The following is a 20,842-nucleotide window of genomic DNA, read 5'->3' as shown; positions in this document are numbered from 1 at the left end:
GTGTTTTCTTGGCAGAAATATGGCCATCTTTTTTTCTTGGAATTTTCACTTTTTAACACCATTCGCTTAGTGATTTTTCAACTAGACTGGCTTGTTTGGACAGACCTCCTGGATTTTCCTCAAAAGGACTGCTCAAATCAGGCATCATTCCTGGTCTGGAGCCTTGGCCCACCCCACCTCTCAAGGCTGGGCCTGCATCTGCTGAGGGCCTGGGGCACTGGGAGGAGCCAAAGGCTGTGCCTGTTCCTGCCTGTTCTTGAGAAGACGGAGTGGGAGGGAAGGAAGCAGACACCAGACTCCCTGCAGGTGCTATGTTTATTTTTCAAACAATTTTATTGAAATGTGCCAAGAGTACATGGACAGCACAAACGTATGAACAGGAAAAAAAAAAATCACATGTACAATAATCTTTAAAAGTGAAGGTAATCTTGGGAGATATCAGTTCCCCTCCCCCTCCAATTTCCAGCATTTCCATTATGGTTAAGCCACTACTAACCTAGCATTTAAAAAAAAGGAATACAGAACTTTGCAAAACAGAAACAAAAACAGCATAAAGGAAAGAAAACTTTTCCTGCTCAGATGGAATTCTTCCTAGGCACCTAATTAGGAGGCGTGCTGAGCGGTGGAGAAACACAACTTCAGGGTGTAAGGGTATGGACCATCTGCAAAAGAGAGAAGACGGGTTTGGCTTGGCCCCCTCCCTCTCCTACCCTGTTCCCCTTATTTTGCACACATCTCCCATTTCTACAATTCAACTATAGGGATCAAACCAGTCCCTTCCCCATATGAGACTTGAAAACGAGCCAAATATATCACCGAGGCTTTCCCCGTTCTCCTTTCATGCCCATGGAGAGCCCCACCCTAGTTCCTCAGCTAGCTCCAGCAAATGGGTGGGCAAATGTGAACTGCCAGGTACTGCAGCCCCCTTCAGGGATACTGCCTAAGCCAGCCTGTGACTGACAAGGTTAGGGGGTTACTGGCAGCTTCCGACACAGAGAACAGGCCAGCTCCCTGGTGCACAAGCCTGAGCAACTGCCAAGCTGGCGGTGGGTGGCAGCAGGCAGCTAGGCTGGCCCTCCCAGGGGAACATCAGGCTGCCTCTCCTGATGACCAGGTCCCACCTCCTGATGCCAGCAACTGTGAAGAAATCTCTAGGGCGCTCTCAATGGCTGCAAGGGCCCGCTCTGCCTGAAGCATCTAACCCAGCAGGCCACCACGGGGACGGCTCCAGGATACACAGATACTCACTCGGGTTCTTCATCTGGTAATGGTTCAGGAAGCCCAATGTCTCCAGGGCATCACTCTTGGATTCCCACTCCAGCAGCCCAGAGGAGCTGCGTTCACCTAATTAGAGAGCAAGGGGAAAGAAGCTCAGACTGACCTGAACAGGAAGTAGAGTCACCCACCTACAATCAAACAATATGGGGAGGGAGCAGAGGCAGGTGACTCACTTTTGCCTGAGAACACTTTCACAGAAGATGGCCGCTTCACTCCCAGTTCGTCACAGATCTGCAAAGATACAAATCAGGTTCAGAAATTCAAGAGAGAGACTTGCCCTGCATGAGTGCATGACTGCATTCTCAGGAGAAAGTGTTTCTAGCATTTATTGCCTTAGAGTTGAGGTGTCCTGAGACACAAAGAAAAGCTTATACATACCACTCTCATTAATATGTTGCCATCTTTAGCAACTATTTGGGTGTCAGTACTAAGTAAATGTTTGCAGAACGAAGGGCAACATCTCAGGCCAGATAAGGGCCAAAGTCCAGCTCTGCCAATTGGCCTCCCTCCCTGAGCACCCACAAGCTGCCCTAGTGCCCTGGGACTGCACCTCAACAGGGCCCTGATGTTATCTAGGCTCCCTGAGGCCCTGATGCCAGCGTCTTCTGAGTGCGGACTCTGATTACCGGGGCTTGTGAAGAATCTTTCCCAGCAGATGAATGCCACCCCAGCTTGCCAAAAGCAGCAAAGGATCACGGCAAACTACTGCTGCTATTAGTCTGATGCCAATCTCGCCCTGCCTAGACTGAGCTGGGATCCTGTTTTGGTCCTGATCCTGTTCTGTGTCCCCACTCTCAATCCAGGGCCTGGCAGAGCCAGAATTCAATCAACATGTGTTGAAAGAATAAGTATGACCTACTCAGATAGCTGTGGCGAGGGACCAACAACATCAGAAGTTCCATGGCACCCACCTCAAAGAAGTTCTCCTCAGTCACCTCCAGGGGGGCATTGAAGAAGTGCAGCACATTGCTGGGGTGCTGGATGCGGTTCTTGGCCGCCTGCTCTGGGGGGTGGAGAACCGATTGTTCCTTGAACCGTTGAAGTCTTTGTAACTGCAGGACCCATCTTCCAGCCCGTAATGACTGACCAGGCATGATGGCTGGTTGCTTGGAGACACTGTAGGAGGGAAGAGGAGGAGGCCCTCTGTCAGATTCAAAAGTTGTCCCCGGAGCCCTCACTGTGGCCGTCTCTGACAGTGTCAAGTGCCTCAGGGGAGCACTGCTCAACAGCTAACGCAAGGCTGACCCAGTTTCTCCCGCAGCTTCACAGGACCCTCTGGGAACACCCTCACTGCACCCCATCACTGCTCCCACATCTCCTCTCCTCTGTCCATCTCTAATTCTCCCAACTGGAGCACCCACCAGACGTTCAGCTTCTGCCCAAACATGAAGTTGTTGTTGAGGTGGGTGATGGCCCGGTCCACAGCATAGCCATCAGCCATCTCCACCATGGCAGCCCCTGGCTTGCTTTTCATGAATTTCACCTGGGTGAGAACAAACAGCAGTCATGGTTACCACCAGTGCCCAGAAGCCAGGGACCCTTCTCTTGCCCCTTCAAAGTTAACTAGAAGGAACTAACTACTGCTCTTGATCTAGGTTCTCAAGTCCCTCATTAAAACAAGGAATCAGGAGGACAGAGAGGCAGGGCCTGGCCCCTAACAAAGGCTCAACCCACATTGGGGAGCAGAGCCCAGGCAGCTTGTGTAACGGAGCAGGACAACACTCGTGAGTGGTCACCTGATAAAGAACAGAATACAACGCATAGTAAGAAAATGAAACACTGACTTTCAAAGTCTTGTTTTGTATGCAGGTACGGCCCATAACGTAAAAAATTTATGTGGGTTTACATATGAAATATTAGAAACACAAAAATAGTTGTAGGCTCTGAAACCAGGCTCTTTAGCTCGCAGTCCTGCCTCCGTATAAAGCACTGAACCTGGAGGAGTTACTAAACTCCATGCCTCCATTTCCCTCACTTGTCTCATGAAGGGTTACTGGGAAAAATCAAGCAAGTTACTACATGTTAAAGCACTTTTAAATAGTGTCTGGTAGATAGGACAACCAAGCACCCCGGTCTCAGGTAGATAGCAAGTCAGTGCCAATCAGCTGTCCCACAAGGATGCAGGATCCGAGTTGCCAGATTATTTGATGTCATCCAGGGGAAATCCTTACAACGATGTCTTCTAACTCTGACAGATAACTTTTAATATATTTTAGAAATGTTTATATTCATGATGGTATTTAAGTACTATTGTGATAGTGTCTTGGGTCTTTTTTAATGTCAGAAACTCAAAAACAAAGCATACCCCCATCTGCAGCTCATAACCTGAGTTAATAAGAGTTACCCATTTGGGCCTGCTTACTCCCAGCCAGGCTCCCACCGGCTCTTCCTCCCTCTTCGCTGACTGGTAAACAGGGTTTGGGGCCTTCCTTGGGGCACAACGTGACCTGCTACGTCTACAAGGAAAGCGTGACCTGGCAGAAGCTCACCTTCTCCACATTGCCATATAAGCAGAAGACATTGAAGACTCGGTCACAGTTCATCTTAGATTGATCCAAGCCATAGACCATGAGCACAGGGCTGTCGGCGTGGGGGCCGTACTCAGGTGGTGGGGGAGGGGGCGGGGGGTGACCATATTGGGGGCCATAGCGGCTTGGGCCCCGGCGGTGACCCCCCACTGGTGGGCCCATCCGTCTCCCTTCGTAGTGAGGTGGGGGGGGGCCATAGCCCTCATCATGGTAATGGCTGTGGTACCCCACCATGGGGCCCCTCCTGGGGGGTGGGAAGGAAAGAGAGGGAGGACGGGTGAGAATCTGCGTGGCAGGCGGCTGGGCAGGGGCACATGAGCCACAGGAGTCCATGGAGGGGAATCCCCTGCCCTCACCATATTCAGCGGGGTGATCTCCTAGGAGAGGGGGCTGCCTCTGGCGTTTATTGGGATTGCTGCCAGGGTCACCTGTGAAAGAGAACAAAAAACAGTTAGCACCTAACTCAGCAAGGGGGCTGTCTCTCTCCCTTCTTACTACAGAGGCTAGCCTGCGCCCCTCAGCTCCTGTGAGCTGTGCTGCAACCGGCTGTCCTTCCTTACAGGGGCTGCTGGGGCCTCCTTCCTACGGCCTTAAACTGAAGTCTCAAGACTGGAGCCCACTTTTCTCACCCTGCCCACACTGGGGGGGGGTCTGGTTTCCTTTTTCTGTGGAGGAAAATGCCTAGGTTCAGGGGTCTCTCTCACTTGCCCTGGCCCTATGTGGAAGCCCAGCTCTTGGGGCCCTTTAGGGAACTTCAACTGTTATGGAAGCCTGATTATTATTGGAGCTAAAGCAGTTTTTAAAAATATCTCCAATGAAGGGGAAAGGAGAATAAGATCGAGAATAACCCAGGGTAAGGAAAAAAGAAGATATAACCCCCAAGCCCCACAGTTCTAGGAGCTCTAGGCCACACTCTCTAGGCAACTTGTCATCCTGGTCCCAGTGAACCTCCCACGAAGCCAGGTCTCGCCCAAGAGAGGGACTGCAGGAGCTGACATCAGGGCAACACCGAAGAATCAGTTCAAATGAGCAACAGAAGTACAAGGCATCACATTCTCAGACCCAGACAATGGCGCAGACCCACTCCCGGCCCCAGATGCAGTTTGTAATTGCTCCCGTTCACCAAGACTTGAGTGGCAGACACTGTGCTAAGTGCCTTGCAGACTCACCGCTTTTGAAATTCCTCACAACACAACCTATGAGGTAGGTACTATTTAGCCCATTTTACAAATAAGGAAAACTCAGCAGTTAACTTTTAACTGAGCAGTTTAACAAACACTTTGGCCCAAGGTCACAAAGGAAGTTAGTGGTTGAGCCCGGATTTGTACCCAGGTCTGGCTGACCTCCAAAAAGCTCTGGTGCTTTTGAGAACACTGCCTTTCCTGCCACCCAGCCTGGGTTTTATTTCAACAACCAGTCATTACAAAATGGAAAAGGGCTACTTACAGCAGAAGTACAGAGTACAATGTCCATTTGTCACAAAAAACAAATCTGTATTTTCTCTTACCATTGGACGCTTCAACAGTGAGTTAGCACAGTTCTGAAAGATGGCGTCCCATCAAACATACACTGCGACCCTGCATCACACGGTTTTACAGTCATAAATACAAGTTACGGTACACATCCGCTACAATTTTTTTTAAAGAATTGTTTTTAAAAGTCAATGTTTTGATTAAATCAAAAATGGCTCACAGATGTTCTGTCCTCAGAAGATATCAGAAAAGTGGAAAATAAAGGTGTATGAAGTGGATAGTGTCCCTCCGTGTTGTCAGCTCCTCACATTTATGTGCTGCAGTGCGGTGGTGCGGTGCTTCTGGCTGTGTAGCGCTCCATGTGCGTGTCTCCTGGGTATGAAGTGTGCCAGTGGCCCCACTATGCCCGCGTTCTGGCCTTGGGAGCACGCCCAGTTACCCGCCAGCAGGTAACTGTGTACCTCTGAGCTGTTTGGCTGTCTGGTTTTAGGTCTGTTTGGTTTTTGATTTTTTTGTTGTTGTTGTGGTTTAAGTTTTTTTTTTTTTTTTTTTTTGGTTTGTTTCTGATCTCCAGTTGGTGCAGATTATGTTGGCAGCCGATGACTGCGGAAAAAATAAAAACACTGAAACAGAAAAAAAAGGCCCTCCCCAAACCAAAGTACTTAAAAAATAAAAAAAAAAAAAAAAAGAAAAAAAAACACAAAAAACACCCATATGGCGAGGAATGGAGAGAGGATCCTATTGTCTTGGAGGCCCATGGAATCTACTTCAGTCTATGAAACGTTCTCCGAAAAGAGCACCGCTGGCTGGCTGGGAGAGCTCTGTTCTCTGTGTTTCCTACTTCTGTGTACATTCTTGGGTTCAAGTTTGCTTGGATTTTGACTTTTTTTTTTTAATGTTTAATAAAAAAGCAGTGTCTGCTGCCATGTTGCGTCTCTTTCTCTCTTTGTCTCTGTCTGCCTCTGTGCTTGTAGCTGTTCCTTGGAGCGCGGTGTGGTGTTCTTGATGTAGTGAGCTCAAGTCTGCGGCTGTTTCTGGGGACGTGGTGGAGGCTGCATGTTCTGTTCTCTCCAGGAAGAGCTAATGGTTTTCTACCCTGTGTGTTGGTGAACAATGTGCAGAGGCAGAGCCGCTGAAGTACGGTTCCTGAGGGGGTGGCGAAGCACAGCCCTCACTCCAGGTCACCTCATCAGCTCTCGTTCTTTGGCCCCCAGCCCTGGGGCGGCCAAAGCTGAGAAGCATCAAAACCAATGCACAGCCAGCCCCTGCCACTAGCCCCTGCCGGTCTGCACATCTTCTACTTATGTTCCTTGGAGAAGAAATGGTTGGTTGCCATGTTTCTGTTAGCAGTCATGTAATGCCATTGCCCGCTCTGGTACATTCATTTGGTCACCAATTTGCCTCTGACCTTTGGAAGGGACAGCTGGGCCCACAGGGCCCATTGCGGGTGTCCTGGGGAGAGTCTAGCCCACCCTGCCACTGCTTCCCAGCTGCCAAGGGCAAGCGAGATAGGCCTGCCTAGGACTGGGGGCCTCTGGCCTCCCAGGACCTTTACAATGTCAACAAACAGCTCCTCCCTTAGCCCACGGCTTAATTCGACGAATCAGACCAAGAGAGACAGAGATGGAGGGTCTTGCCAAGGGGGTGCTGCTCTTTGTCAAAGGCAATCCTCCACCTCTCCCTACCAAAGACAAACCATCTTTTGACAAATCCCAGGAAGGGGGTTGTCCATTTGGGCCCTCTGCAGAGATGTTCAGTCCCCTCTGCCAATGAGGTGGGGCATGTCCGCCCTGCCCCAATCCAACTTGTTCAAGATCAACTTGTTCAAAGGCTCTGCTGCCAAGAGCCCAGGGAGTGCCCTTGTCACCTCCCCAATCTTTCAGCCCCATAGTCAGACCCTCAACAGCAGAGAGCAAGAGGGCCATTTCCAGGCCAGCGAGAATGGAGAGTCAGTGACCCTAACCAGGCTCCCAAAAGGGAAGCAGCAGATTCCATTTGGGAGATGCTACTGGTTTATGAGCCACCACCCTGCCTTGATCTCAGTGGCCCTGCTCCCCATGTCCTGTTCCAAACCCATGCCTCATTCTGCACCCTCAGCTGCATCAAAGGGCTCCAAACAGCAGAGGTCTCTCGTTCATCCTCTCCTGCTGGATGTGGTTTCCTAAGAGGTGACTGACCCCCAAAGCCCACCCATGTCCACAGGGAGCCCAATGGCATTACATAACCCTGAGCCCAGGTCTATGAAGTGCACTAGTTGAGTGAAGGCAAGGCGGGTGTGTTTAAAACAAAGCGGCCGTCAGGATTACCTTGTCCACTGAGGTTGGGGTTTGTGTAGTCCCAAGTATCCTGATCATTTTTGAACACATTCAGGCGTGTAGGCTGCAGCAACAAAAAACAAAGCTTGAGATCAGTCATGCCCTAGCTCGTCTGGAAGCTGACAAGGGCAGTCACTTTCTAGACTTACCTTCGCATATTCAATCTTCAGAGTACAACAGCCAGAATAAATGTCAGCCCCATTGAGCGAGGCCTTGGCCCGCTGGGCACTCTGCACAGAATCAAATGTGAGTCAAATTAAGGAAAGTCCTGCCAAAAAAGCTCTTTGGAAAGGGCTTCAAGTTGTCCCACAAAAAGACCAAATCAACATTAACACCCAAAGACTGCGGTGCATGTGGACTTTGGGGTCAGTTCATTGCCCATAGCCACCCGTCTCAGGGGAGAGACAAGCCTGGATTTGACTGAGTGCTGCCCGGGATGAGAAGTCACTGGTCAGAGTTCTTCATCTGCACTCCCACCCCATCCCACTGACCAAGAGGTGCCACTGGCAATCAACTTCCTCTGCCACCGACTCCAGACCAAAACATCATCTTTTTCCCAACTCCCTCACTCTCGCTGCTGCTGTCTGACTAAACCTAACAATATCTGAAACATCAACCGAATTATGTCCCTGTCTGAAAATTCTACGAGCTTCCTACAGCCCCAAGCCAAGCTTCACACTGCTGTCTAGGATGCCCTATTAACTTCTTCCAATGTTTATCACAAATCCCTCTCCTCCTTGCCAGCTCTTTTTCAGCCCCTACATTTTTGGGTTTCTCCAAAACTAAGCTCCTTCCCACCTTAGGGTCTTTGCAGAAGCTGTTCCTTCTACTTGGAAAACTAACTCCTGGGTCCTCCTGGGAATAGGACATCACCTCCTCAAGAGACCTTTCCAAATTCCTTTTTAGATTCCTTTCCCTTTGTATCTCACAACACTCTCTTCTTTCCCTTCATTGTAGTTTACACTTCTGCAATTCTATTCTATATGCCTGATTACTTATCTGTTAACGGTTTCTCCCACCAGAACACAGGCTTTGTAAAGGCATCTGGCACATAACAGGCATTCAGTGGGTAGATACTGGCTGAAAAAATGGACCCCCAACAATTCCCATGAGAACTCCCAACCCTAACGAACACCTATTTCCCAGCAAAGGATATTCCACCATGGCCTGGACGCCATTCTTCCGGAAAATGACAATTCTCTGGACAGGGCCACAAGGGTTACAGATAGTGTAAAGAACATCCTGCAAAAGCAAAGACAGGCAAGATAAAGGAGCACTTACAGGGTCTGGCTCAGGAGAAGGGACTGGGAAGAAGGGAAGGAGGAAGGGGACCGCCACAGAAGCAGTCTAAAGGAACTGGTACACACCGTGGTAATAGAATAGATGGGGTTCAGGATGGTAAAGAGAAGCACGCTGTTGACGCTCCGGGAGTCATCCGAGTCCCCAGGGCGAGAAATCTTCTGGCTGGTAGAGTAGTTGACAAAAGCTGGGTGACCGGCAATGTAGATTTGGTTGTCAGCTGCGTAGTTCACTGCGTTGCAAGCCCCCAATACATCTTCAAATTCCACCAGTGCCTGTCTTTTTTTAGGCATTACCACCACATAGCTGGCAAAGAGAAAACAGATTTCAATCTTCTTTAGGGGATAGAGACAAGAGCAGGAGGATGCCCTCCAATTTTCTGTGAACTGACTCCTTTGCATACTGTCACGGCTTCCTGACTTGAATGCCCCATGCTACAAATGACAGACAAAACAAGCCATTGCCCCCTTTGCAAAGTCTTCCTGAGTCCTTCTCACTTGAGTCTTCTGTTCACTCTTGGGCTTTCCCTATCACAGCACTAATCACTCTGGGCAGGAAACCATCTTGTAGAGATTCAGGACAGTTTTGCCCACCACTATGTTCCCAGTACCAAACACATGCTCATTATTCAACACTTGATAAGTGAAAAAATATTGAGTAAAACAACAAGGCCAAGTTGGAGAAAAAAGGACACAGAACTTGCTGTCACGTGACCCAATGGCCAACCCAACACAGAAGAACCCCAGGACCTAGCCAAAGGATTCCCACCCAGAATGGTCAGGTTACTACTTCAAACAAGAAACCAAGAATTGACTTTTTTGGAGACCCTACCCTTGGCCTCTGAGCCCAGTACCTGATGGGTCCAAACTCCTGCAAGGCCTCCACAAGGTCGGCTTCCACCACACCATCAATCAAGCCCCTGATGTGGACAACTGGGGAAGCAGGGGTCTTGTGCGGGTCATCGTAGTTCTCCTGAGCAAAGGAAGCAGAAACAAGGTTTTCATTTTCTGTGGAACAAAATGGTGGCCAACTGGCCTCTGTACTGTTGAGAACCCATTTAAATTAAGACAGATGGGTGTCATCTGGGAAGGACTCAGGGCAGATGACAAAAGGTAGCAATTCAAGTCAATCACCCCAAAAGGATTCTGGGCCAGGAGAATAGAGGTCCTGAGTGGGTGGCCACTTGCCCACTGGCTCTTGCTGCACCTTCTGAGGCAGGTAGAATGGAGGACCAGGGAAGTCCCAAATCATATTTCCTCCAGAGGCCTGTCACTCTTCCTAATGTTCTTTCAATCAAAGAAACATAGGAAAAGAGTGGTTTGGACAGGGGACACCACTGGCAGGAAAGACTCAACAAACAGTTGTCTGCTGCAGTCTGAATCAGGGCTTCTCCTCTGCATCTACCCTAGCTTCTCTGCCCTTTCTCAAGATGAGCAAGCTGCTACCATCAGCACCTAACCAAGCAGTTCTACCCCCAGTCTTTGCCCCTTCAAGACTTTAGTTACTTCTCCCCACAAGACCTCCTCTGAAAAATTAATGACCAGGCTAGACTAAGAAAAAACAAGGAGTCTTATAGAAAAAAAAAAAAAACTTCTGACCCATATTACTAAGAACCAAGACAAACCCCTTCCCAGGGGAATTATCTTCCTACCAAGCAGACAGAAGTACAAGGAAAATCAGGAGGAAAGTACCTTTACCTATCCTGAGCTCTGGGCCCAATCTCCCTGTCAGATAGCCACCAGATAGAGGAAACCCATGGAACAGAGGCAGAACTGGATCCTACTTCAGGAACCAACCACACAAAAACAGGAAGCACACCCGTGTGGCTTCTAGCTCAGCCGTTTGGAGTTCCACAGTCTGGAGTTCTAACAGCGCTGCTGCCCCTTTCTAGCTACAAAACCTAATCCCCTTTCCTCTGCCATAATTGGGGAATCCTAATCCCTCCTTACCTCATAGAGAGATTCTAAGAATTCAATTAAGATGTCCTTAAAACGTATAGAACAAAGCCTGCTGTGGATTAAAATGATAGTAAACCATAGCTATGGATCATGCTAAACTCTGAAAGTAGCTAAAGAGGAGAGAACTTCCAGAACTTGGAGGGCAGGGGACTGCAACTAAAGAGGCTGAATCCATTCCACCAAACCCACCCACAGGGAACATTGTAGTTTATCAAATCTACCGCACCCAGTTTTTTCCTTTCTAAATTTCTACTGTGGCAACATATATAGGTAACATTTCCCACTTGATTAACTACTTTCAAATATTACCATCCAGCATGCACCCAGTTTCTTAACCTAGGGTATATCTAAGGGTAACTCTGGCTTGGGAAGGGTTCCCGAACCCACTGCAATTTTAAGTGATCTCCTGATGGCTCCAAAGCATGGCTCAAATCCCAAACGGTTAAAAAGACCTTTGGCACGTCTCTCTTCACGCTTTTGGTGCCCACAAATCCAGGGAACATAGTCTGTTCCACTGCTGGGGAATATCTTCAAACAAATCACTTTTTGCATCCAGACACGTCGTAACGATAGAGAAATTAAATCATGACCGGAAGAAACTCTCTATTCAGGCGCCGACCAGGCCACCGGCCACCCGCACCAGCTCACGAGGTAACCCCCTCAACCGCCCACGAGGCTTAGCGGGAGAAGTGCGCCTGCGCACGAGGGTCAGAGAAAATGATTTAAAAAACCAAAAAAAAAAAAAAAAAAAAACCAAAAAAAAAAAAACACCCCCGCCCGGCCACGTGCCCTGCCCCAAACGCCAGCCCGCGGCGCCTGCGCAGTGCACCTTCCGCAGAGCGAGACACCTCCTCCATACTCCCTCCACACTCAGGGTGGAGCGCAGGCGCAAACGTCTGTCCTCGCGCCAACCCCGCCGTTTGCCCAACGCCTGCCCCTCCCCCACCCCGTCAACGGCGCGAGCGCCTGGGCGCGTGCGCAAACTACCCCCCCCCCCCACAAATGAATACCCCCAAAGTGGGAAATTCTCTCTCCCCTCTCCGGCGGTCCCGGCATTTAGGGCCCTGGCCTCACCCCGCCGCCGCCGCCCGCTGCCCCAGCTCCTCCACCGCCACCGCCTCCGTGCTGGTCGCCGGCGTTGTCAGTCTTGAGCCTCTTAGGGGCCCGGCCGCCCTCACTGCCGCCGCCGTAGTAACGGCCACCGCCACCTCCGCCGCCCGCCGCCGCCATCTTCACCATCGCTCCCGCCCGCCGCCGCTGCTCGTCCGGCTGCTGCCTCTGCTCCAGTCGCCGCCGCCGCTTCTCCGCCCGGGCAGCAGCCTCCGCGACATGGCGGCACAGAACCCGCCTCCCCCCCCTCTCATTGGGGGAGGGACATGCCCGTCACACGCCGCCCCCACCCGATAGGGGGAGCCACTGGTCCCGCCGCGGGGGGAGGGGAAGCCGCCCCACGCTTTGTGCTCCTATTGGATACTGTCCACGCCGTTCTGCATTAGGACCCGCCCTCGTTTGTCTGTGACACCCCTTATAGGTTAGAGCTTCCTGCCAGTCATTTCGCCGACTCCGCCGCCTTAAAATAAACTCGAATTTGATAGGTCAAATTTCTAGCACTAGGAGTCCTAGGGCTGGCCTCCCTAGGAGCACCTGATAGGATCCTTGAGAAGCTCCGCCTCCTTCCCACTTTCATTGGATTACTGTCTAATCCATCAAATCGAAATCTTTTGCATCCAGTCGACTACCTTTCCACGCCACTCCGCAAGGAGATATGAAAGACGCTCCCTTTTGCCTCTTCTTAGTGGCTACTGTGGATGCCCATCTTTTGCGGCTCCGCCCGATTGGCCAATGGAGAATGTAGAGCACCTCTCCCCAGACAGTAGGGCTACTAATGGATTCTGAGTGAGTGGAAAAAGGGAGTCCCCCAGGCTGGTAGGCGGTCTTTGGAGGTCTAGGAAAGGTTCGGGAGCGAGAATGCATGCGCGAACATGCTTTTTGGCGCCTTCGGAGGTGGGACCGTCCTCTAGGGAACCAAGGCCTGGAGTACCGGAGTGTTTATCGAGTGACTACTGTGTGCAGGGCGTGAAGCAACCTTCACAATGCCCGAGGAAATTTTTTAACCCAAGTTTGACCCTCTCCCTCAGTTTAAAGCCATTCACTGTTGCCGGCTGTTTTCGGACCCTGTCCTGTTAAGTCCATACTCAGGCGGAACACGTTCCCGACCACCCCTCCTGCCGAACCAAGGGATAATTTCTCTTGTCCGTGCGGTCTCAGTTCACAAGTCTCCTCATCTGAAAAGGTGCCTTGCGCCTACCAGTTCAGACCTCCGGGCTTCCTCCGTACTCACCCCTGATCGCTCCGAGCGATGGTTTTTTACGTGACTGCCCTGACCGTAACGGATCATCACTGTCCCTTGGTCTGGAAAGAGCCCTGTGTGGGCAAGGGGGACAATGGTCCCTGCCTCGGCCGTCTGTGGAACCCTGGCGGAGTGCAAGCGCGCTGCAAGGGGCAGGGGGGCGGGGTGTGTGTGTCCTTATTGTGGTCCTATTGGGCCTTCCTCCCTCGGGGGCCGGACAGGGACAGCCTGCAGAGAATGGCCTCCCCTCAAAGAGTCTCAGACCCAACGAAGCAGAACAGCTGCACCCTGTGGGGGCGGGCCCGCTGCAGTTCCCGCTAGAGGAGGGGCGCGGAGGTGGACCGAGGACCCCATGCCTTGTGCTACTACCGCTGAGGAAACACTGCATTTAAAAAAGTCCAGGGAAATACGGGGGACGCCCCTATTTCCCTGCTCTGGTAGGAAATTCTCGAAATCGGGATCCTCGTGGAAACTGTTTTGAAACGGGGCCACTAGCACTAAGAAGGCGGGCAGACCTCGTGGGTCTGCCGGTTTACCGGCGATCAGAACGTTAGGGAGGCCAACGGGGACTCGGCCAATTCCCAATCCAACGGGGATGTGCTGCAAATGCGATCTGAACCGAAATGGGGGGCGGCGTGACGTCCCAAACACGTGATCCGAGTGACGGGGCGGACGGCTGGGGCTGGTCCAACCAAAGGGCGGGGTCGCGAGGGTCCCGACGTCAGAGGGAATGCGGCGCGGGGAGGGGGGAGAGGGGGCCTCCCCTCCCCGCCCCCGCGCCTGGCCCGGACGCCCCTCGTGCCGGCCGTGCGCGCACCGAACGCGCGGAGGCCGTCTCCCGCGCCCCACCTTGCAGGGCCGCTGGTCCGCGCGCCTCCACGGCGGGCGACCCGGCGGCCCCGATCTCTGCGCCCCGCGCGCCCGGCCTCCGCCCTCCCCCACCCCCTCGCTCGGGCGGCGCTGCGGGCCGCGGGTGGCGCCTCCCGCCAGTCCCCCGCGCCCCTCCCCGGCCCCTCGCCCCCAGCCCCTACCAGCTCGGCGGCGAGCCTGGCCGGCCGTCCCGGATCAAAAAGGGAGCAGACGCTGGGAAGTTTTGGGGGAGGGAGGGGCGGTCCTTAAAGGGACCACGACCTCTTTTCAGCCCGCGCGCGAAAAATGTGTGTGGTGCGGCGAGGGGAGTGGTGAAGACCGAAAGTTGCTCGGCGATTGCACGGAGGCCGATGAGCCGTTGCGTTCGCTCTCCCCATCTTTTTTCTCCCCAAAGCCATCCTCTCTCCGCCCCCTCCTTCGCATCTTAAAAGTGGTGTCAGAAACTTGTTTGGGGTTCACGCGTAATGTTCTTCCAGACCAGCCAAGTGTCTGTCGGTCGGGGCAAATGTTGGGATGTACTGTAGATAGGGACGCCGCGGCGCAAGGGACTCGAGCCAGTAACGCAAGGTCCCGCGGCTGCTTGTAAGAGGGAAATAGCAGGCGTTTTCTGACGTCAAAGCAGACGCAGTGCCTCCTAGGGGTAAGGTTATGAGGGCGGCAATGTGTAGTGGAGGTTTAGGGACAGGCTCTGGAGCCAGACTGTCTGAGTGCAAAAACGGAATCTGCGCTCAGTAGCTCTGTGGCTTTGGGAAAGTCACAACAGAGGCTTGTGGGGCCTCTGTTCCTCATCCAAAAGAGGGATGGTGATAGCACCTGCCTCAGGATTGTCCTGAAGAGTGCCCAGAATGCCTGGAGACAGAAGGGACTTCAGAGGCCTGCCCCATTCCACATATGGAGCCCAGGGGAGTGGAAAAACCAAAGTCACTGCCTCTGAAAGAGCTAGTCCTTCACCTCCTTAACAACCCCCACCAGCCATGTTTGGCTCCTTCAAACCCCATAAGACTTACGCCTGCCCTTTCCACTTGTGCTAGACTTGCACCAAAACCGGCTTTCCTTCCTCTTCTGGAAAGCCCAATGTTCATTTTTGCCTCAGGGGCCTTTGCACTGGCTGTTCCCTCTACTAGTGTTGCTCCTTCTCGTCCTACAAACCTTGGCTCAAATGTCACCCTCCTGACCACCCCAACCTAGTCCAGGGGTCAAAACTCCTCACGATACAGAACCTCTCTGGCAAGGCTCACAGTGGTGCCAAAGTCCCCAGCTCCTGGGGCTCTATCCACTGTAAGATGCCGCATTTTTAAGGAGAATCCCCTCACATTCCCCTTGGACGCGGGCCTGTCCGGTTCCTCCACCTCTAAATTCAGCCACAGTAACTCCTTTCAGTTTGAAGACGGGCGAAGGATGCCTCACAGGACCAGCCATCCGCATCAGTGACCTTGGGGAGCAGCCCCATCCAGTGTCTCTGGGGGGCTCCTCTGGCCTGCACCTTTTTTTTTTTTTAATACTAAGCTTTTTTTTCATCTAAATTTTTTTTTTTTAATTAACACCTGAAAATGGTGCAAATTCAAACAGTGTCATATAGTTTGCGGTTAACAGTCTCCCTCCCTCTTCATCCCCATTTCCCTCCCAGAAGGCAATCACTGCTGCCAATTCCTTGGGTGTCTTATTCTTTTTCGGTTTTGCTCTTAGAAGTTTAATTAGGTAAATTACATACATGTGCCAAAGCATTGTTTTAAAATTATCATAAAATACACAAATACCACCCGGCTTAAATAAAATATTCACAGCTCTTTTGGAGTCCTCTCCATGTCTCTCTTGAATAGCATCATCATCTCTGCCCCGGGAGATAGCCACAGTCCTGAATTGCATCTTATTAATACCCTGCTTTTCTTTCTGGTTATCTGTATCCTCAAACAAGGTTTTGTTTCATTTTCTTGTTTGGGGTCCTAATAAATGGAATCATATTGTCTGTATTGTATTTTTTTGAGAGTCATCCAATGGTAAGAACATCTCTAGTTCACTCATCTTCACTGCTGTCTAATAATCCATTGCATGGCTGAAACACAATTTATCCACTATCTATTGATGGTAGATATTTGGGCCCTTCCTAATCATTTGGTAAGAAGGAAAAAATGCTGCTTTGACTGTTCCTAGTGATGTCTGTTTGTGCACATGGTGAGGTTTCCAGGCATATACCTGGGAGTGGAATTGCTGGGTCTGTGCACATCACATCTTCAGCATCGTCGGCAATGCCAAGTTGTTACCCAAACTATCTGCACATACATTCCCACTGGCAGTGTATGAGAGGGTCTTACTTTTTAAGTGTCTGAATAGTTTCTCCTCAGGTGGATGTCCCGTGATCTGGATTATGGGTGGCCACTGAGGTTGTTCCCAGGCTTTTGCTATTATAAACAGAGCTGCAAGGACCAACTTGGTACATACATTATGTTCCACATATGTCAATATACTTGTAGAATAAATACCTAGAAGTGGTCTCTGAAAGAGTAAGTACATTTTATTTCATTATGTTTCTTTTTTCCTTCTTTCTTTGGGTTTGTTTTGTTCTTTTTTAAAACTTCCTACATTTGGATGTGCTCATTAATTCAAACTTTTTCTTCTCCTCCAGTATAAGCACTGACGGCTGTAAATTTATTTCCCTTTCCAAATTGATTTGGCTTTACCCTACAGCTTTAAATGTTTTGTAATTTCCATCATAATTTCTTTCATCTTTTTGTTGTTCATTGCCACAATAATTGCAAATTTGTATATTTTGCCTACTAGCTCAAAAACACTGCAAATTTTTTTTTACATTTGTCATGCTAAGGGGTAAAAACTGCTTTTAATTCACATTTACCTTAAGTTAACTTATTGAAAGCAAGCCTGGCACACATGTGTGTCTGTCTGTATGCATGTGTGAGTGTGTATATATATTCACATACCATGGAAATAACTGGAAAGAAAACATTTCAGGTAGTGGAAACAGCAAATGCAGAAGCACAGAAGTGAGAACTGAAGGCAGGCCAGTGTGGCTGGGCAGAACAACCAGTGGGTAAGTGAGAAGTGACAAGTTCAGAGACATGACTGGGGCAGGTTGTGTGGGGCCTTGTGGGAAGTGGTAAAGATGAAGACTTTGGCTTTTTCATGGAGTTAGAAAGAGACCACAGGAGGGTTTAAAACCCAGCGTGACAAGTTCAGAGTCTCATTTTTAAAAATAACATCTTTTTTGAGATATAATTCACAAACCATAATGATGTTCATTCTTTTCAAGTGTACAATTCAGTGGCTTTTAGTAAACTATGAAGTTGTGCAACCATCGCCACTAATCTGGGCATATTTCCAGCACTTCAAAAAGAAACCCCGTACCTATTAGCAGTCACTGCTCCAGCATCTGACAACCACTAATCTTCTTTCTGTCTCTATGGATTTACCTATCCTGGACATTTCATATAAATAGATCATACAATGTGTGACCTTTCGTGTCTTGCTTCTTTCACTTAGTATGTTTTCAAGGTATACCCATGTTGTAACATTATTTGTACTTCAATCATTTTAATGGCTGAATAATATCCCACTGTATAGATATAAGTATTTTTTTACCTTAATCAGCTGATGGACTTCTGGGTTGTGTCCAGTTTTGGCTATTTTGGATAATGCTTCTGTGGCCATTCATGTACAAGTTTTTGCTTGTAATTTACATGCTTTTAATTCTCTCGGGTCTATACCTAGGAGTAGAATTTCTGGATCATATAACTCTATGTTTAAAACTTTTTGAGGAATTGCCAGACTGTTTTCCAAAGCAGCTGCACCATCTTACTTTCCTACTAGCAATATGTGAGGGTTCCAATTTCAACACATCCTCGCCAAAACATATTATTTTCTTTTTAATTACACTGATCTCATTGTGGTTCTTATTTGCATTTCCCTAATAAATAACGATTTTGAGCATCTTTTCATGTGTATATCTTCTTTGGAGAAATGTCTATTCAAATCCTTTGCCTGTTTTCTAATTGGGTTGTGTTTTTATTGTTGAATTGTAAGAGTTCTTAATATATACCGAGTAAGTCCCATATCAGATGTATGATTTACAAATACTTTCTTTAGTTTTATAGATTGAATTTTCATTTTTTTCGTGGTGTCTCCGAAGTACAAAAATTTTGAATTTTGAGGAAATCCAATTTATCTATTTCTTATTTTATCACCTGTGCTTTTGGTTTCATATCTAAGAAACTACTGCCTACCCAAGATCACAAAGATTTATTCCTATGTTTTCTTCTAAGAGTTCTATAGTTTTAGCACATACATTTAGGTCTCTGATCCATTTGGAGTTACTTTTTTTTTTTTTCCCAAGCAAAAGGCCTCACATATTTATTACTGAACCAACTTATTTATGCAGAAGCACAAAAGCAAAGAAAAGCCAGGTTTTTCCCCAATAAAATAAGTTCCAGCTGTTCAGAAAGGGGGACTTTTTCAACTAGAAGGTGCTAGTGAACTTGGTATAGAATCAACATTTGTGCCATCATGTGCCACTCCTTACAGACCCAGCTTGGTTCTTCTCTAATGTCTCCTCTTGGAGTTATACCTGATTTTATTGCCAGCTTTCATTCAAATCCATTGAGGAATGGGGCAATTCTGTTTTTGTTTCTTGGCCAGGAATCGCTTGATTCTAAAAGTCTTATGAGAAGACATGGTAAGATGGCAGTCAAACGCACCCACAACTATGGCGAGCAAAGAGAGGAAGAGAGGGCAGGAGTTACTTTTTATATATGGTTTGAGGTGGGGGTCCAGCTTCACTCTTTTGCATGTCTGCTTGTTTCAGCATTGAAAAGACTATTCCCGCCCCCTCCCCCAGAAATTGTCTTGGCATCCTTGTTGAATATCAATTGAGTCTAAATGTAAGGGTTTATTTCTGGACTGAATTCTCTTCCCGTTGATCTATGTGACTATCCTTATGCCATTACCACACTGTGTTGATTACAACAGCTTTGTACTAAGTTTCAAAATTGGGAAGTTTGAGTCCAAATTTGTTCTTCTTTTTCAAGATTATACTGGCGATTTTGGGTCTGTTGTATTTCAATTTGAATTTTAGGATCAGCTTGTAAACTTTTGCAAAAAGGCAGCTAGGATTTTGATTGGTATTACATTGAATCTGTAGATCAATTTACAGAGAATTACCATCTTAACAAGATTAAGTCTTCTAATTCAAGAACATATGATGCCTTTCCATTTATTTAGGCCCTCTTTAATTTCTTTCAATAATGTTTTGTTTTGTAGTTTTCAGTAGGCAAGCCTTGCACTTTTTTTGTTAAATTTATTCCTAAGTATTTCATTTTTTGATGCTATTATAAATGGAATTTAATTTTATTTTCAGATTGTTCAGTACTGGTGTGTGGAAATTCACTTGAATTTTATATAACAATATCATATACTGCAACCTTGTTGAATGTGTTTATAAGTCTTAATAGTTTTTTTGTGTGTATGTGGATTCCTTTGAATTTTATATATAAAAAATTTTGTCATCTGCAAATGAAGATAGTTTTACTTCTTGCCTAATTTCCGTAGTTAGAACCTCCAGTACAATGTTGTATGGAAGTAGTAAGAATGGACATCTTTTTCTTGTTTCTGATATTAATGGAAATTCATTCAGTCTTTCACCATTAAATATGATTAAGCTGTTCACAGAGGCCTGTCTTAGTTTGCCAGAGCTGCTGTGACAAATACAACACAATGGGTTGGTTAAACAACGGGAATTTATTGTCTCATGGTTTCAGGGGCATTTAAAATTTCAAATTCCATGTGAGACCTAGGGAAGAGATGTTTACTTGGTACAAGATCTGTATTTCCTAAACAATTTAATTCATACAGTTTGTTCAAATACCATAATTACATGGAACTTTTAATGGGAAGTGAGACCTGGTAGGTCTGCATCGGTTAGTGTGAAACAGAGACACATCACAAAGTAATTTGGACACAGAATAAAACTATATATGCAGGGCCCCCTGAGGAGCTGGGGTAAAATGCAGAGGTGTTGGGCTTCTTCACCTGGATTGTTGCTGATGTTCTCACAAACATTGAGGACTGGCAGTTTGATAAGCCGAGCCCTCTATCACGGGACTTGCCCTTATGAAGCTCATTACTGAAAAGGAGAGGCTAAACCTGCTCATAATTGTGCCTAAGAGTCTCTCCCTGAGTACCTCTTTGTTGCTCAGATGTGGCCCTCTCTCTCTAGCTAAGCCAACTCGGTGGATGAACTCACTGCCCTCTCCACTACGTGGGATCTGACACCCAGGGGTGTAAATCTCCCTGGCAACGTGGATATGACTCCCAGGGATGAATCTGGACCTGATATCATGGGATTGAGAACATCTTCTTGACCAAAAGGGGGATGCGAAATGAAACGAAATAAAGTTTCAGTGGGTGAGAGATTCCAAACGGAGCCAAGAGGTCACTCTGGTGAGCACTCTTATGTACTATATAGATAACACTTTTTAGCTTTTAATGCATTGGAATAGCTAGAAGTAAATACCTGAAACTATCAAACCCCAACCCAGTAGCTTTGACTGTTGAAGATGATTGTGTAGCAATGTAGCTTACAAGGGGTGACAGTGTGATGGTGAAAGCCTTGTGGATCACACTCCCTTTATCTAGTGTATGGATGGATGAGTAGAAAAATGGGGACAAAAAACTAAATGAAAAATAGGGTGTGGGGGATGATTTGGGTTTATTTTTTATTTTTTTATTCTTTTCACTTTTTCTGGTACAAGGAAAACGTTAAAAA

The 20,842-nt window shown here is 48.2% G+C and overlaps 1 protein-coding gene and 1 pseudogene across 1 annotated transcript; both read right to left on the bottom strand.

Annotated features, from left to right (window-relative positions):
- Positions 1 to 301: 301 nt before the first annotated feature.
- HNRNPL (heterogeneous nuclear ribonucleoprotein L) lies at positions 302 to 12,181 on the bottom strand. Its single transcript, XM_037819855.1, is given in 17 exon segments — positions 302 to 662; positions 1,249 to 1,344; positions 1,452 to 1,509; positions 2,190 to 2,285; positions 2,288 to 2,356; positions 2,358 to 2,394; positions 2,640 to 2,761; positions 3,768 to 4,046; positions 4,049 to 4,099; positions 4,101 to 4,234; positions 7,585 to 7,657; positions 7,743 to 7,839; positions 8,750 to 8,835; positions 8,961 to 9,198; positions 9,746 to 9,864; positions 11,925 to 12,160; positions 12,163 to 12,181. Coding segments are annotated over 17 exon segments (1,869 nt in total). The 3' UTR covers positions 302 to 603.
- Positions 12,182 to 18,597: 6,416 nt separating this feature from the next.
- LOC119521892 lies at positions 18,598 to 18,753 on the bottom strand (annotated as a pseudogene).
- Between the last annotated feature and the right edge of the window lie 2,089 nt (positions 18,754 to 20,842).

Source organism: Choloepus didactylus, chromosome 27, assembly GCF_015220235.1.
Source record: "Choloepus didactylus isolate mChoDid1 chromosome 27, mChoDid1.pri, whole genome shotgun sequence".
NCBI classification, from domain to species: domain Eukaryota; kingdom Metazoa; phylum Chordata; class Mammalia; order Pilosa; family Megalonychidae; genus Choloepus; species Choloepus didactylus.
Note: the sequence above shows the minus strand (reverse complement) of the source record. Positions and strands in the feature narration are given on the sequence as shown.